This window comes from Dendronephthya gigantea, unplaced genomic scaffold, assembly GCF_004324835.1.
Source record: "Dendronephthya gigantea isolate DGI-Jeju-01 unplaced genomic scaffold, DenGig_1.0 000070F, whole genome shotgun sequence".
In the NCBI taxonomy this organism is placed as follows: domain Eukaryota; kingdom Metazoa; phylum Cnidaria; class Anthozoa; order Malacalcyonacea; family Nephtheidae; genus Dendronephthya; species Dendronephthya gigantea.
This window is the reverse complement of record NW_021163080.1, coordinates 455,943-472,721: the sequence shown is the minus strand read 5'-3', so window position 1 is coordinate 472,721 and position 16,779 is coordinate 455,943. Positions and strand designations below refer to the sequence as shown.

At 35.9% G+C, this 16,779-nt stretch overlaps 2 protein-coding genes across 2 annotated transcripts; both read left to right on the top strand.

Moving 5' to 3' along the window:
* Positions 1-105: 105 nt before the first annotated feature.
* Positions 106-8,098, top strand: LOC114531333 (proteasome activator complex subunit 3-like). The gene is made up of 12 exons (XM_028552966.1): positions 106-223; positions 406-438; positions 935-994; positions 1,478-1,570; positions 3,297-3,360; positions 4,160-4,188; positions 4,540-4,605; positions 5,378-5,446; positions 5,778-5,845; positions 6,422-6,476; positions 6,665-6,751; positions 6,869-8,098. The coding sequence occupies exons 1-12, from the start codon at positions 203-205 to the stop codon at positions 6,947-6,949; spliced, it is 726 nt and encodes a 241-aa protein (XP_028408767.1). The 5' UTR covers positions 106-202; the 3' UTR covers positions 6,950-8,098.
* A 3,862-nt stretch (positions 8,099-11,960) lies between these two features.
* Positions 11,961-13,507, top strand: LOC114531272. The gene is made up of 3 exons (XM_028552909.1): positions 11,961-12,070; positions 12,461-12,579; positions 13,094-13,507. Exons 1-3 carry the CDS (start codon positions 11,986-11,988, stop codon positions 13,505-13,507), a joined length of 618 nt encoding a protein of 205 aa, XP_028408710.1. The 5' UTR covers positions 11,961-11,985.
* Positions 13,508-16,779: the final 3,272 nt, after the last annotated feature.

The following is a 16,779-nucleotide window of genomic DNA, read 5'->3' as shown; positions in this document are numbered from 1 at the left end:
ATGTTTAGTGAAAAAATTCTCAAAAATATTCCTTTTCCTGATGATCTAATTTTCATGCGGTGCTTCCACTGAGCCCGCAATATAAATTCACTTTCGCCTCAAAGATTGAGGGAAGAAGGGTCTTGGCGGTTTTACGAACATTATTATATATACTTTTAATAAATCTTTACATTTCTTTCCTTGATTCTTTTTTCGAAGTTTTATGGCTTGTGCTGCTGATAAGGTTTGTAATCTTTAGAATCGATATATTTTTGTGGGTACGAATCTAGACGAATTCTCAAATTTTAACCTGCAAAATTTCCTAAACAACGTGGTTATTAATATTATAAAGTATGTGTTTATAAACAGTGGTGTAAATTTTGAATCAACGTCTTTTCCTAGTATAATCGTATTTTCTGGTTGTAGGTGAAAGAGTACCGCGATGAATTTACAGATAAGGTAATTATTTTGGTCATAATTTTTCACAATTTAATCATTCCAAACGTCTGATCAATTTTTATAATAATGGTATACTGTACATGCCTTCTATAACAAAAAGGAAATACTGCAATTTTTATTAGGCATTGAGCAGTGCAATTAATCATTCATTTGTACATTTCATGAGGTGTAATTCATCCTTCCCTTGGTCAATTAAAATCAATCACTTTATTAATGCAATAATACATCTTTGTGATTGTATTGCAACTGTGTGATCCTGCATTCAGGATGCAAACCATTATAACATTTTCCTTCTTTCTGGGACATACTTCCTCATATGTATGCTCTCAATTCCAAATCATACCTGAGGTGACTATCAAGTTTGTAATTTCTCATATGAAAACTTGCCTTTACAAAGGCAAGTTTACATTTTCATCTGGTTGCCCCTGCCAAAAAAGTAGAAATGTACAGTTGCACAACAACAGCATTAGTCAATTTACTCATTGCTTTTTTTTAGACAGAAAAATTGATAAAGGAAGTTTTTCCTACTAAAGTTGTTCTCCTCAATGAGTTTTTGGTGTGTATATATTTAATTGTCTGTGTACATTATTGTTAATTCTGCTGCAGTACAGATAATAATTTCTCCAAAATGAACAGAATGGGGTATGACAACTCCCTAAATGTATATGTACCACGTTTGATTTACAAAATACTTGCTTACCAAAAACTGTCCACTACTGTCTGTTTCATTCATATCGGGATCCTCAGGTCTATTTGGATGAAACAGACAGTAGTGGACCTTTTTGGTGAGCAATACTTCTATATACATATACATATAATTCAGGGCTTCCACAATTAAGGGAAATTTCCATTGAAATGACAACTGCAAAGTACATATGCATTCTGTTCAAAAGTTCTTTGTTTCCCTCTTTTGTCATTTCTATCTCCCTATGAGGAAAGTCATGTGCAAATAAGTTGTCAGAAGACCTGATAAAACAGACTGTGGTGGATGATTTTTGGTAAGCATATATATTATGTTTTATTTTTTTCTTCGCAACAGAAAGACAAATTCAACATTGAAGATCTAAAGAAAATTGATGGTGATTTAAATGTGCCAATAGTACATCCCCTGGTCTTGGCAAATGATTTTCAGGTACATATTATTTAGAATGGTGCATGATTGCACTAAGTGGAGTTTAGTTTTGTGGTAGTGTGTGATTGCAATAAGCACTGCTGCGAAGTGGAAGTGATAATTTGTAATTGCACATGTGATGGCCTTGTAATAGTTTGAAATTTCACTTTATAATGTTCATTTTGAAATTACAATGTTGTGGCTATCAAGGCGAAAGTCAGATAGGATACCATCAAAATCACTGTATATAAAAGTTATGCTTTTGCTCAAGATTTCATTTTCAGTTTTAATAGCACAATCACATGTACACAATAGTATGCAATAAAATGGTAAATAGATTTCATTCATAAAAACACAAATTTAATATTGATCAGACTCAGGTTAAAATAAACGATTATACACGTTTAATCTGACTCTTGATAAATTTGTGGCCCGTCCTCACGATGCCACATCAATATTCGTACGGTTACGCCTACCGTCCAAACCGACACGTGTCCGGCGTTTTCGCCCACTGAAAACGGAAGAATCTGAAAACGCTCTCCAGAGTGGAAGAATTGAAAACGATGGCTGAGCGGATACGTGTGGACGGTTTTGCCGGAAAACGATGGCGTCACGCGTCGAATCGTTTCCATATTAATACACAGATTATATACACAGATTTTGCAGTGTAAATCTGATTAGAATAGAACATATTTACCTGAATTACCTGAAGGCCAAACAGAATATTTCGGGTTTTTTCGAAACGTATTTTGAGATCTAAAACTCCTATCATCTTTAAAAAATATTTCTCCCCGGAGTTCTGATAAATATTCCGTCTATCGCAACTACGATCAGGGTCCAGAACAGACCGTCAAGTACACGTGCATCCTGCCGAGTTGGGGTTCGAGATGAAAGTATGAAACTAAAATTATCATGATCAACTAAAAATATCCAGCCAATAGGAAAGAATAATTTTTTTGTATGAACCAATCAATCAGACGGCTAGCTGCATGAGAGTGATAAATAAAAGGAATTGAAACTTTTAGTAAATGATATAATTACCTTAGAAATTATGAAATCTGTTTAGATAAACTGTCTAGAATTTTGTAAGAAATAGAAATTCACATTTCCAGTAATGTTTGATTTAAATAGCGTTGTATCACAACATGTAAACAGCTTTTGCATGGTCGCGTGACCGTTTTGGTATTCTAAAACAAGGAGGAATTTCGTTTTAAAATCGGCAAAATTGTCAATTTTTTTACAATTGGAATATTTGGTAACATTTTTCTGACAAGGCCAATCAGAATGCGCATGCAAATTTTAATACTTCATGTAAAACGGTAAATAATGAACCTGAATTGATATTGTATAATTATAAGGTTTCAGTAAACTTTTTCAGTTAAAAATGGTGCATTGTTTTGTTCTTGTTTTTATCAAATGCCGACCACGATACCAATGAATTCATTCATTTCCTGTTGCCCCTTCCAATATAATAAACTTCTTGCTTATACTCAGACTTTACCGAGAAGTATTGGACTTCAGTCATTTGTACAAATCTCGCCCCACGAGCTTGGTCTGTATAAAAATATTTCTTGGTAAAGGCTTCGCGCTCAGTTGATACGAAATGAGTCCAATACCTCCATTTCGTTTCCATTCCATACACCTCCAATACCTTCATCTCTTTTCCATAGTATTCCATTAACTGTGGTTCAGTGAATGACTAAATCTAGTTATATGGCGAAGTATGGCAAAACTGTTTTTTTTTCAGCCTTCACCAAAGAAGAGAAAGATTGAGGGAGAAGAACCTGTGAATAATATTGTTGTGCAGAATGGTAAGGTTTCTCTACCCATATTAAAGATAAATTAAACTTCCATATCTTAGATATATGTCATATGGTCAACTTCCATATCGTTAGACCATATAGTCCCTGTTCTAAATAATTGTGAGGTTTTGGAAAGCAATTGAGAAATTGGTCACAATGGTTCACATGCATGGATTGCGTATTTTTTTTTATTATTTTTTCCCCTATGTACAGTTTCATCTATACCTGTTAATAAGTTTTCTATAGTAACTTGGGCTAGAGACCTACTAGAAACCTTGACAGGCTTTTCAATTTAGGCCCCTAGTTAAAGTTCAATTATATTAATCATATATGTACAATCAAATCAGCAAAATCAGCAAAATAATTTTTAGAGTACTACTATTTACAGAAAGAAGAAAGATAAAGTAAAAATTAATTATAATACCAATAGAAGATAGAATACCACAATACATTTATGCTACGAGTTCCTAGATAATATACATAAAAAGTATAACTCAATATTGCAGTATTTGATTCCCTTATGATGACCTTTGATTAACTCATTTTAATCGCCATAATATTCTCTATTAAAATTTGTTAAACAGTTTTAAAAAGTTATTTTTAACAAAATAGAATGTAACTTGTGACTTGCACTATATTTTTCTTGACTCCTCTTGCATTTAGTGAAACATAGCTACAAAAGATACAATGAGTTTGTAATAGAATTAAAAAGTAAACACAGTGTAATAAATAAATTGTATAAGTAGATTCGCTTGCAGGTACACCAAGAATATTAAATTGAAATATGTTTGCCTTTTATGTTTTGCAGGACCTCTCAAAGCAATTCCTCCAAACAAGGTGGGGTGTAGTATAGTTTTTTTGTGTGACCCCATCCGCTGAAATTTTTAGTTATTTATGATGGTAGTCTATATATGATAAAGTCTTCCACCACAAGCTAACTCATAGTTTTTAATCGTGATCGTGGAAAGTTCACGGTAGCACCAAATGGCCTGACCAAACTGTTTAGCATCTATAATATCTATTAGGACGATATTGCCTACTTATGTCCGAGCTCAGTTTTTGCGACGGAACTGAAAGTAGAATGCGGTGCTACGAAAGATATTACATGACGTTTCAAATAGCTAAAATTCAATGAACTACGTGGGAGTAAAAACAAAACGAAGCTGACTCTAACATTTTGTTTCTCAGATTCTTGTGGAACTTATTGAATCATTGAAACCAGAAATTCAAGATTTGATGGAGAGCTGTAATTCAGTAAGATTTTATTTTATTATAAAATTTTGAAGTAATTTCTCCGATAGACCTGTAGACTAGTGAAGATGGGGTATCCAGTCCCTAAAATGTAACATGGTATACATTTTGAATCACAATATTTCTTAAAATATCAAGAACAATCAGAGTATTTAACACTCTTTTGGTTCGCTATGATTATGAATAAACATGAACATAAGACGGAGTTTATGCTAATTTATGTTTATAAATAGAAAAAACATGCTAGATTTCAGCAATTTAAAATGAAGTAGCCTACCATTGTAATTGGCAGAATCAATGGGCAGAGCGCAGAAGCTAACGTAACCCTTTTTAATGCATGAGAAAAGCTTAAAAGTTGACCATGATTACAATCCGGTTTTTCTGGTTGTAGTAGAATGAGTACGCTATTATGGTATAATATTCGAACAAAATTATGCTGCGGGCTCGTCAGAGTTGCAAAAAAAACTGCGGGTACGTGGGTACCAACTATTTCTTTATGCTGGTTGCCACTTGCCTCAGTGACGTAACGTCATTTTAAAAACGGTTTTGAAATCCTACCGGAGGAAGGTTCAACTCTTTTTGCAACTCTGGGGCTCATGAATGTCTAAAATTTAATGAGGCATGCAGTAGCTAAAATAATAATTAAGGAAACTGACATTCCAGGAAACCACCGACCAGTAAAATTTTCGGGGAATAGACAGATATGTAAAGATTTTAGTAGATTTCATAAACGTGACAGCTTATGTTAAATGGATATTCGATTTGCTTAATGTAGGTTAAAACTTGGATTCAACTGCTAATTCCACGGATTGAAGATGGAAACAATTTTGGAGTTTCTATTCAAGTAACGTCCAGACCTATGATTTACATATTATTTTCCCAAGAATCTATAATGTTTTTCCTTTACAATGAAAGTTGCGTTGATGTAAGTTTCGATTCAAGCAATTTCAAAAAACGAACGCACTTGAAAATGGGGCAATGCATTTATATATTGGGCTAGAAAAGAGTTTAGTTTTGTATCATAATGATTAGAAATAAAGTACCGTACAAATCATACGGTTAGTTTATTGTGTGTCAAGGTTTAAACGCCCTATCATGGGTAGGGCATTTCCACTAATTCAATCACTGAAATCATTTGGCTGATTCGTGATATACATTCTACCTCTCCTGGTTAGGAAGACGTCCTCGGCGAGGTCACACGAATTGAGGCCGAAGCAGCATCATTTTTGGACCAAATCTCGAGGTAAAAGCAATTTATGGTCGTTGATTTGGTGGTGAAAATCACATCAGTTTTGAATTTGTTAAAATCCAACTAAATAAAAACGTTCATTCGATTACTAAGATGGTTTATTTCATTTATATATTTCATTTACCTTTGAATAAGTATAGGTGGTCGTAATCTAGTACAATTCGGGATTAATAGTACGAGTGATGTTTGAGTATTGTGCCAAAAATGGACGAGCCGCTTGTTTGCTATGAGCATTATAATAAAATGGTTCAACTTTCGTAGCGTTTCATCGCGTTTCATTTGCGGCGTAGTTTTAAATGCAAACACGATAGTTGTGACAGTCGTTTTAGTGTTTTAAAAATACAGTCCTGTCTGACTTTTATCCATTATTTTGTACAATTTATGTACACATCTTACTACGCTAAAAAGAATACAGTAAACAATATATATAAAAAATTGCGTTTTTGGGCGGGAGGGTTATCATGGAAAATATTTTTTAAAGTGTCCAAAACATTTTTACTTTAAATATATCAATAAATCACTACAAGTCATATTTTTAGCCATATTCAGCATTATTTTGTTTTGTTTTAGGTATTTTATCACACGAGGGAAGGTTGTTTCGAAAGTCGTCAAATATCCTCATATTGTAAGTGCATATGTATAAATTATCATCCGCTGAATGTTTGTGTATCGCGAGATTGAGTCGATTGACCCGTTGGATTTTGGGGAGCTGCATGCAAAAAGAAATCGATTTGCAAACGTTTTGGAACCGTGTTCAGCTTCTGATTCCTTTGGCTCTGTTACAGCGTTAATGTTTAATTCGGTTTTTGCCAGATGGACTACAGAAGAACCGTGATAGAATTGGATGAGAAGGAGTATATCAGCTTGAAGCTGTGTTGTTGCGAACTGAAAAACCATTACGTAAGTTAAGCGGCGAGGTGTCACATGAAGACAGACATTCACAAGCTAGGTTATTTAGCATATATAGTTAAACTAGAGTACATTCAAGTAGCTCAATCTGGTTCTGAATGTTTCTAGCTGTGTCTTCATGATGCTATTACCAAAAACTTGGACAAGATCAAAAAGCCGCGGTCCTCTAATACGGATTCCTTGTATTAACGTAATACTACCTTCATCCTGTACAAATTCGCCGGTGTCCAGCAAGATGTCGAAGGACAGAGTAGCCCTCAACGGTTATGTTAAGAAGATTCGGCAAGTTTTTGTAAAAAGATGTTAATAAGAGTGGATTTCCATCTGCAGAAAAGTTGATACTGTTGCATGTTGAACCAGGTGTAGTCAAGTTAAACTCATTTATACAGCCAAAATTTAAAACAAAATATTAATTTTTTTGCAAGTAGAAATCCACTCCAACCATCTAGTAATGCGAGTTTCTAAACTCAATATTAATTTCACGTTTCATTAAGTCACGTTGGACCTTTCAACAAATATTTTTTCATATCAGGACGGTAACGTATATGCGATGTATTGCGCGGCGTGAAGGGGTGGGGGGTGTTTATTGGTATTTGTTCTGCTCGACGGATTTCTTTCGTCGACGATTGTGCTCCCAAAAGAAATTCGCCAGGAAGAACTGAATATGCGACCCCCCCCCCCAAATAAAATATATCTCCTTCCAGACGGCCCTGTTTCATACCGTAAGTTTCGCCCTAATGACGATACCATATTTCAAATACGGCGTACAAACGATTATCACCGTGAATCTAATTCATTAACAAACTTCGTTGACATAACTACAAGTTCATCAGAGAATGTCCAACAGGCCTCGACTGAATACATATAGGGTTACAAAATTTGCAAATGCCATAATTTGTATATGCAGGAGACCATACATTAGAATTTCAGCGGCTGTGCAACTAATAAAGCTTTCGAGATTTAAAAATACTTTTGCACTTACAGTATAGTATATCAAAATAAACATAGCATTTTGCTCTGTGCATGTTCCTGTTATAATAACATGCAGGGGGAAACGTATTTTCAAATGCCAGAAGTGTTAATAGTTACACAGCCAATGAACTCCATGCAGGTATGATCTTGTGCATATATACCAATTATGGTATTTTTAGATTTTTTTGCACAACCTACACTGTTTTTATGATCTCTGCAGCGATTAGAATGCATTTTAACTGGCAAGGGGAACAATATTTATGTTTTAGTTTCTTAATTATACACTCTTGGAAACTTTTATACGTAGCATAACAGAAACTATGCGACAAGTTTGCATATGAATATAGCCACAAGTTTTTGACTTAACAGTCGAGTACTGCGTCCCGTTCTGGGATAGTAATTGAGTAAGGAGACTTTTAATTAATCTTGTCTGTCCACTTGCCATAGGGTATCGGCTAAATCAGGACGCTCTTAATTTTTTAGCTTTAAACTAGGATATCTACTTTGAATACTGATAACATATATAAACACAACTGGACAGACATTCAGGTTTCATTATAACGTCAATCTCCGTGACTGTTAAGAAATTTGAACTTTCCATCCAGCAAACCACCTTTGGTTGCTATTGCACGCGGAATAAACTAATCAATATCAGTTATTTTTGCTTAGCAATTAGCAATTCTCATGCACTTAAGATATATACAAACTGTATACACAGACTGGGTATCTCTGGGGAGAGCGAATACATTTGAAAAGTGTCATTTCCTAACATTTAAAAAAAGAAATGCTGCTAAATATGGTGCGAATTACATACTTTTAAAAAGTCACTCTCTCACAACGTATATAAGGCGTTTGCTGGGTGGATAAACTGCTTGTTTACCTATATAACAGGGGATTTTTGGTACATTACATAAATTCGGGAAGAAAAGATTACTTGGGGAGTAGAATGCACCATTCAGTGTTGGCCAACGTTCGCGCGCAGGAGGAGTGGATATCTTCATATCAATCCAAAAACGTATTTAGCCTGAATTTTCTGCACTAAAAGCATGCACCAATCTAAAAGTCTCTAGCGGTTGCTTTTGACTTAAGAGTACCGTAGGCCATCATGGTCCTGGAGGATGGTACATCGCACGATTTATGATTACATCCTGTTTTATACCGTTTCCCAGAATTCATACCTCCTGTATGTTTGACTTGACCCAACACTGCTTGAGCAGACCTCAGGCATTATGACGTGAGATGCCTTTCCGTGACTATTAAGACCATTTTCTCTGCGAAAATAATTCAGACAGAAGTTGAAGTTTTCACAAGGAGTTTTGGTCTTAATAGTTATACGTCCAGGATCGTCTGACGGCATAATCCATATGGCAATTCGCATATCTATGATTATAACTTTAATACGGGCGAAGATTGGAATAGTGTGGACTTGTAAAGTGGGAGAAATGTTATGGTATATATAAATTCTCGAAAACAATTGTATCTGCGCACTTTGTCTTTGTAGCAATTTTGTATAGCCATGTATGGCTAAAATCCAAACCGATGTACTTCGTTTAGGAAAAGCCCTGATTTCATAGGTGTGGAATTTTCGCGAGAAATACGCCTATTTGCGAAAATACAGACATTTTAAAAGTTAACATAGCAGTTTTTACCACTATACCGTTGCATGTCACGTTCGTCAATTTTTCAATTTCGAAACGGAAACTTTGTCTCAATATCTCGTTGAATTGTGAGAACTCGCCTCAATAACTTTATGCATATAGTTGCAACTAATCCTGAGTCTTAAAGAATTGTGAGGAAATAACTACGAAAAAAGAGCAACTTTATAAGTTTGAGAAAATGTGTTGGGGTTGGAGCACTAATTCAGGAAATTCTATTAAAATTTCATATGCGTCTATTAGTTTTTATTTATTTGCCAAAATTTTAGAGGACTGCCCCTTTGATCTCCCTTTCGCACCCTTTCACTACTGCTGTTAAAGTTTGCAAACAATCCTAGAAGATTCCAACTGTGTCATTGATCACAGAAACTATGACAGTTTAACCCGAGCCTAACATGGGAGGAAAGATTTTGATCATCACCTATCATAGGAGCTGGGGAACTCGCTGTTCTCGTTTATGGAAATTTATGCACAATGAAAACATTGTAGACTTGTAGTGCTTTCTATAAAAAGACAATTGATTACATGGCTGATATGACATGAAGTTTTGTAGTCGGGAAGAAGACTGGTTGAATTTACTTCCTGTTACGCTTTCACGTGTCAGGTATGATGATGTCATTGATGACGTAAACTCCTTGTCCTTGAGTAAATCATGATCAAAAAACAATCGGTTGTGCTTCTTAATGTAATGTGTTAATATCTGCTATATTTTACAATATTCAGGTTGATTCAATCACAAATAATGGAATAAGAGACTGAGAATAGCATGTGTCCAATTTGACGCGATTCGAGGACAAACGAGTCATTCTCAGACATCATTGATTAGCTGACAGTACAATGTCATTCGATTGGGCTCATTGGGGTAAGTATATAAATATAATTTTCTGTTGGGTAATTTTATCATGAATTGACTTTTAACAAAGCCAGTAAGAGATTCATCTTTAATGCTTATATGTTGAGCTCTCATATTATTTTAAGTATTTGTTTCCAAATCTCTGGCTACAATAAATGTTCAACTCTATTTACATATGGAAAAATTTATACATACATTTACACAAAGAAATTCACACCAAGAGGGATGCTATAGAGATATAAATGTTGTTAAAAAGTGACAGTTAAATAAACTGTTATGTTTCGTAATGTTGACATTGCCCAACATAAACATTGCCTATAGTGTTGATAATTACCCACTGTCTTAACAATATACACATACATGTACATAGCTAAATTTAGTTAATTAAATTAAATAACCAAGGCTATTGATTGAAATGATTTGACCATATGCAACTACCTGAGCCCCCTGTCTCAGGTACTTATTATATTTTACTCAATGTAGTTCTATTTTCTTCATTCTCTCCTGTAAATAGACATTGTGCCCATTCCTTATTTGGAGCTTTTAATGTCGCCAATAAACATGTTGATTTGTCGATTTGATACAATTTAGGTAACCTAGTATTATGTCGCTAAAAAATTCTTACATGTCTTTCAGTTGGGTTGTATGTGCAGTATTCATGAAGCATCCAACTGAAAAAAATTGTTTTTCCATAAGTGGAGGAAGGATGGTTATTGGTTAGGCTAACTGTATCACATGATCATTTTTTAAGCTACATTATGAGAACCCCATCTTTTCTGATCAAAACAAAATTTAGTTTTAATATCTTTGTGAATCAAACCAGGTTCCTTTTCCAAGGAACAAAGCTTTATTGATTAATTAAAACAAAGCATTAATGTTCAATAGGTTCTTGTTAACCTTCCTGTCATGTTCGTTTTTATATTGATTACACAATCAACGTTCCAACCGTGCCTGGATATGCATAAACTTACGATCCTTCTCTTGAATTTCCCGATGGTTCATGGTGTAAAGAAGTTCATCTGACTTACACCTCTTTTTAATTGTATAATAGTTAGAATATAACAATATTAAATTTCCAAGAATTATACAAAAAAGAAGTTAAAGGTATATCTACTTCGTATGCCGTGAAATTTATCAATTCGAGTACGCATGCATATCGCAGATAGCTTTAATGCGGATACTTGTATGTTATACCACACAGTATTATAATACTTTCTATTAAAGCATTCTATGATAACACATCACATCTCTAAATGGCGGCTGCAGTTGGTGACAATGAACGGCGATGGGTGATCGTTGGTATATGTCTAAGCAAGTTCTCACTCCAGCATTGAGAGAAGTTATTGGAAATGAAATACCAAAATTGTACCAAAGCCTACTCCCACCTCCTCACGAGATCGATAAACAGATATTTGGAAGACATAAGAAGAATTTGGCACCTTCTACATGGATATTAAATTATGAAAACATCAACAACAATTGTACAACCCAAAGTCATCATATGATTATGCTGTTAAAGATGCAGTATCTCTAGCGAAGTTGTTTGTGAAACCATTCATGGCTAAGTTTAGTGGTTTTGATCACACTATGGATATCTCTGCAGCTTTGTCACTCGTCGCTGAGGCTCAACCTTTTCACGGTGCTAGTGGTATGGCGAGAAAAGTGAGATCAGATATTAGAAATGAGTGGGCGCATTGTAACTTTGCACATGGACTGACGTCGTTTACCAAGCAGCTCTAAAAGATATGGAGACATTAATAAATCAAGTCAACCTTACACCTTCCAAAAGAAAGGAAATGCTTGATGATCTTGTTGACTGGAAAGAAAAAGGTACTGAACCAACTGAGTTCCATAATCGCTAAGAAGCAAAACGTGTAGTTTAAAACATATGAAAAACATAAAATTAAAAAGCAAAAAGTTTCGTTGTCTCGAACTGTTGTCTACCCTGTAAAATGAATTCAACTGATCCTCGAGATAACAAAGTTTTTTGTTGTTTCCTGTAGTATCCGATATGAATTACATTCTCGAGTGACTGCGAGCTATAGCGTAGCAAACGAGTTGCAAAAACATGACGAATTAACTTTATGTGTATAGACGCAGTTTGACAAATACACGCTTTTTAAATCATGAAATGCTTTAAACACGAAAATGACAAGTTTTTCATGGCCAGCTGAGAGCATCCATTGCGTGTTGATTCGATATCCCATTATATTGTTTCAGGTCTGAAACTTTGTTTTGGCGAGCCAGTAGATCCTGAACTGCTGGAACTCGTCCACACTGAGGTTGCTGAACTTAAAGATTTGGTAAAATTTGTTGAAGAGAATACAGAGGATATTCTGGTAAATTCAATTAATAGAATTCACTGAAATTATATCCCTTGTGACCCGCGCGTTGTGCATGCCGAAGAACATTCCAGATAATATTTTTTGACTTGTGGTTAAAGTTGATATTTAAATAGGAAAAGTTGAAATGGAATAGTTTGCAGCACAACTATAGAGTTTTGAGAAAGAAAGCAATAAAGCCATCACACTACATTTGATATAAACTACTCGAAATGCATGGATGCAGTAACCCCGGCCATTTCAGGTAAAAGTGTGATTGCATGAGCTATCCCAACCCAAGCCAAGGCATGCAGTCTTATATTTATTAATAATATGAAATCACTCAAATGAGCCGATAGCTAATATATTTATATTAGTTATCGCCCGAAACAAATATAATCACAAAAGTGAGAAAAACGTCACCCCTTTTTGTTTTCTGCATTAAGCTGCAAATACTTTTGCAATAATTTTGCGTGAACTACATGTGCACTTGAGATTTTCCGTTTACACTAATAATATTCTTTGCGTACAGAACGCATTAGAAGCAGTCGAAAAATCTTTAAAAGATGAAATCCAAGAGTTAAAGGAAAGACAACTCCGTACTGAGAAAGATGTCGAGCAATTGAGAGCTAAACAGGACGATTTACAGATGACCATCTCGAAAAGAAACGAAAAAGAACCACGATATCTTTTCATGGCGCCTAAACAGAGTGTCTGGTTTAGTGGCCGAAAATCTGAACTCGGTTATCTTCGAGACGTACTCGAGAATAAGAGAAGATGTGGCGAGGAAGGAGTCCTTGTTGCTGCCATCTCTGGTCTTGGAGGATGCGGGAAAACAAGCCTTACTGCAGAATATATACACAAATGGAAAGGTTATTATCAAGGAGGTGTTTACTGGTTTTCCGCAGAAAGCGATGTCAAGTTCAAAGCTCGGTCGATGAGATAGCCGCACAATTCGATACACTTTATAACGGAATGTTTAATGTTACATTGTACAAGACCCTAGCAGTTTTTTCACATATTACAAAACCATGGCTGGTGGTTGTTGACAGTATGGATGAAGCTGATCTTTCACCAAATTTGGTTAATTTGGTAACAGGGCCGTGGCAAGAAAACGTCGCGTGTTTTGGTCATCTCATCATAACAACACGACGAACACCTCAGGATTTAGAAGAGCAATTATCTGGTATCGAAGAATCCAATTGCCTCAAACTCGAATGCTTTGGTAGTGAGGAGGCGAAAGAATTCGTCTTCAGAAGAACTAACATTACTCGTGATGAACAAAAAGGTAAGTTTATATAAAAATTTTACTACAATAGTTATGGTAATGGCGGTATACGATAATTATATCTATTCGGAACTCGAGCAAGTCCATGTAAGGGCTTTGTTCGCTGACCCATACTATAGTGGAAAGTGGAACTAAATAAAGAACATTTTATAAAAGCGGCCTGTACGTAGGACAAATCCAAGATGGCCAAAACATTTTCGGCATAAATTTGAATAAATTGGATGAAAAGTTGCAAAAGTAATTCATCGAAAAGGCAAGTGTAAAAACGTCACTTTGTCAGTTCGAGCCTTTTATTTCTCTTGAGTTCTTAATTGTCTTTAATATCAGACGCAGTAAGATTTCAAGAATAATTAAGATTAGTACCGTGAAATTAAGCAACTTCAGACTGCTCTTCCTCATAACGTAGCAATATCAAAAAAGAAATATTCTGCAACATATACTTAGCCCCCAAAAAGTATAAATTCAGTTGAACAAATATCTGGCATTTGTTACATCTTTAATTCAAGATATAAGTTACTTCAGTGTAAACAACAAATTGACCTTAACACTATTTACTTTCCGTTACACAGAACTTTCCGCGGACTCCCTATGTCAAAAGCTTGGTGGCTTACCATTAGCATTAGAACAAGCTTGTGCATACATCAAGTATCTGGGATGCTCATATCTGAGTACTTAGGGTCGTACGAGAACAGTCCCTCCAACTTCTAAACAAGAAGAAAGCTACCTCTTTTTATGGAACTTCCCCAGAACGATTGGCCGTTCGTACCACGTGGCATCTCAACTTTGAACATATCAAAAAAGATGAAAACGGGATCGTCGCCACTCGTTTTTTGAATGCTTCGGCGTTTTTGGATCGCAATGAAATTCAAAAAGACCTCATTAATGTTGGCGATCCACTTGTTGACGAAAAAATGTATTGTGATTACGTGAGCTCTTCTTTGGGTTCCCTTGAAGTCCTGAAACTCTTGACTGACTTTTCTCTCTTTAAGGAAACTCACGATTCTTCCCTCACTGTTCATCGTTTAGTCCAAGAGGTCATTCAAGAAAGTCTGACCTCGGAGGAGAAAGTTGAAAGCATTGTTGACGCAGCCCGGTTGTTACGTTTTGCCTTCTTGAAATGTCGCTCTCCTGATCTTATTTCAGTAACTGAATATAGTGATCGATCTTCTCTTTATGCAAATGATTCTTCAATTTTTCATAAGTGGCATAAGTTGTGTTTACATGCACATGAAATTAGAAGGAATCTAGAACGTCTTTTAGAAGTCGTCCATGATGTTATCGGGAAAACTGTCTTTCTACCAGAGATAGCAAGGGCGGTTTACGAATGTGCTTTGCATTTGAATGTCAATAATTTGAGTAGTCAGGCAAAAATTGTTGGAGACTTTGCCAATCGGATTCTTGACTGTAGTCGCCAAGAGATTTCGGAGAATGGTTTGAGGGTTCTCTTTCCACATACGTTTCCTCTGTCAGAGTCTGTACGTAGGTTAATCAAATACTCCTGTGAGGCTCCCCCTGAGATAGAAAATATCAATACTGTTATTAAGACCTCTGCTTATGATCCCATGAAAGCAGAAATCGATAATTTGCGATCTGAGGGTAATGACCTATTCATGAAAAGCAATTTCGAAGAGGCTGTAACAGTATACTCTTCATGTATTGATAGAAGTATAGGGAAGAATTTTTTTGACCCTAGGTTATTTAGTAATCGTGCTTCTGCTTATCTCAGGTTAGAGCAGTTCAAAAATGCTCTGAGCGATGCTGAGGAATACATTAAGTATTCTCCTGATTGTTGGAAAGGCTACGCTAGGAAAGCCTTGGCTCTTCACGGCTTGAATGAACAAGATGCTGTATGTGCTGCAGCTTTGGCCTTTTATTATCACCCCAGTATCTTCGAGAAATACGAACCGTTCAAAACTTCATTTCCCAATGTGAAAGAACGTATTTATATGTGTGATGACGTTCCTTCACTGGTTTCTTTGCTTTCTCCTCCGCTACATGATGAGATGTTTGCTTATCGCCCGTGCAAAATCATTCTCCTCAAACCAGGCAAATATTGTCTCCATGCCAAGGATTTCGAAAGTTTTCGAATTCAAGATGAAGATATTTTCAATGTCAATATAAAGCGGTTGATAACACTTGATTTTTGCATTGTTGGTTTGGGTGATAGCTCGCCTTCACTCTCCTTCGATCGTAATTTAGGTCTGCTTTCCCGCAACGTTGTGGCTTATAACATCTCTTTTATATTCGATGTTGCAAACTGGGGTACCCTGCAGGGCTCTACAGTCAAGCTGTTGAACTGTTCGTTCACGTGCAATCTAGATTGGCGTGCTTTTCTGTCAAAAGGAAATCTCAGTGTGAAAAATTGTGTGTTTAACAATTGCAAAAATACTGCCCTGTTCACTGAAGGAGAAGCTGTTGTTGAAGACTCCGTCTTTTCTGGTAACAAGTCTGCTGGAATAGAAATCTTCGGTGGAAGTCTTTGCCTCAAAAACAGCAAACTTCACGGTAACCGATGGGGTTTACTTCTAATGCATGGCAAATGTCGTGTGGCTTGTTGTCAAGTTTATGATAACCAGGAAATGGGTATAGGAGTCCAGGAAGGAAATGCAACATTTACACGAAATGAAATATTTCACAATGACCGTGATGGTGTATTTGTTCGTGAAAAAGGTTCCGCTGTCATAGAGGAAAATGAAATATTTGAGAACAATTGGCTGGGTATTCGAGCGTTCGATGCTTGGTGCCATATTTCTCGGAACAGAATTTACCAAAACAAATGTGGCGGCATTCATGTGGTGCCAGTAACAAAAGCATCAGGTCTGCGGCAATCAATTATTGAGTCCAATCGTATTTTTGGGAACGAGGGGCCTGGTATTGACCAAGCCATAGGTTGGGATGATGAACTCGACAGTGCGATGCCGAATTTTTTT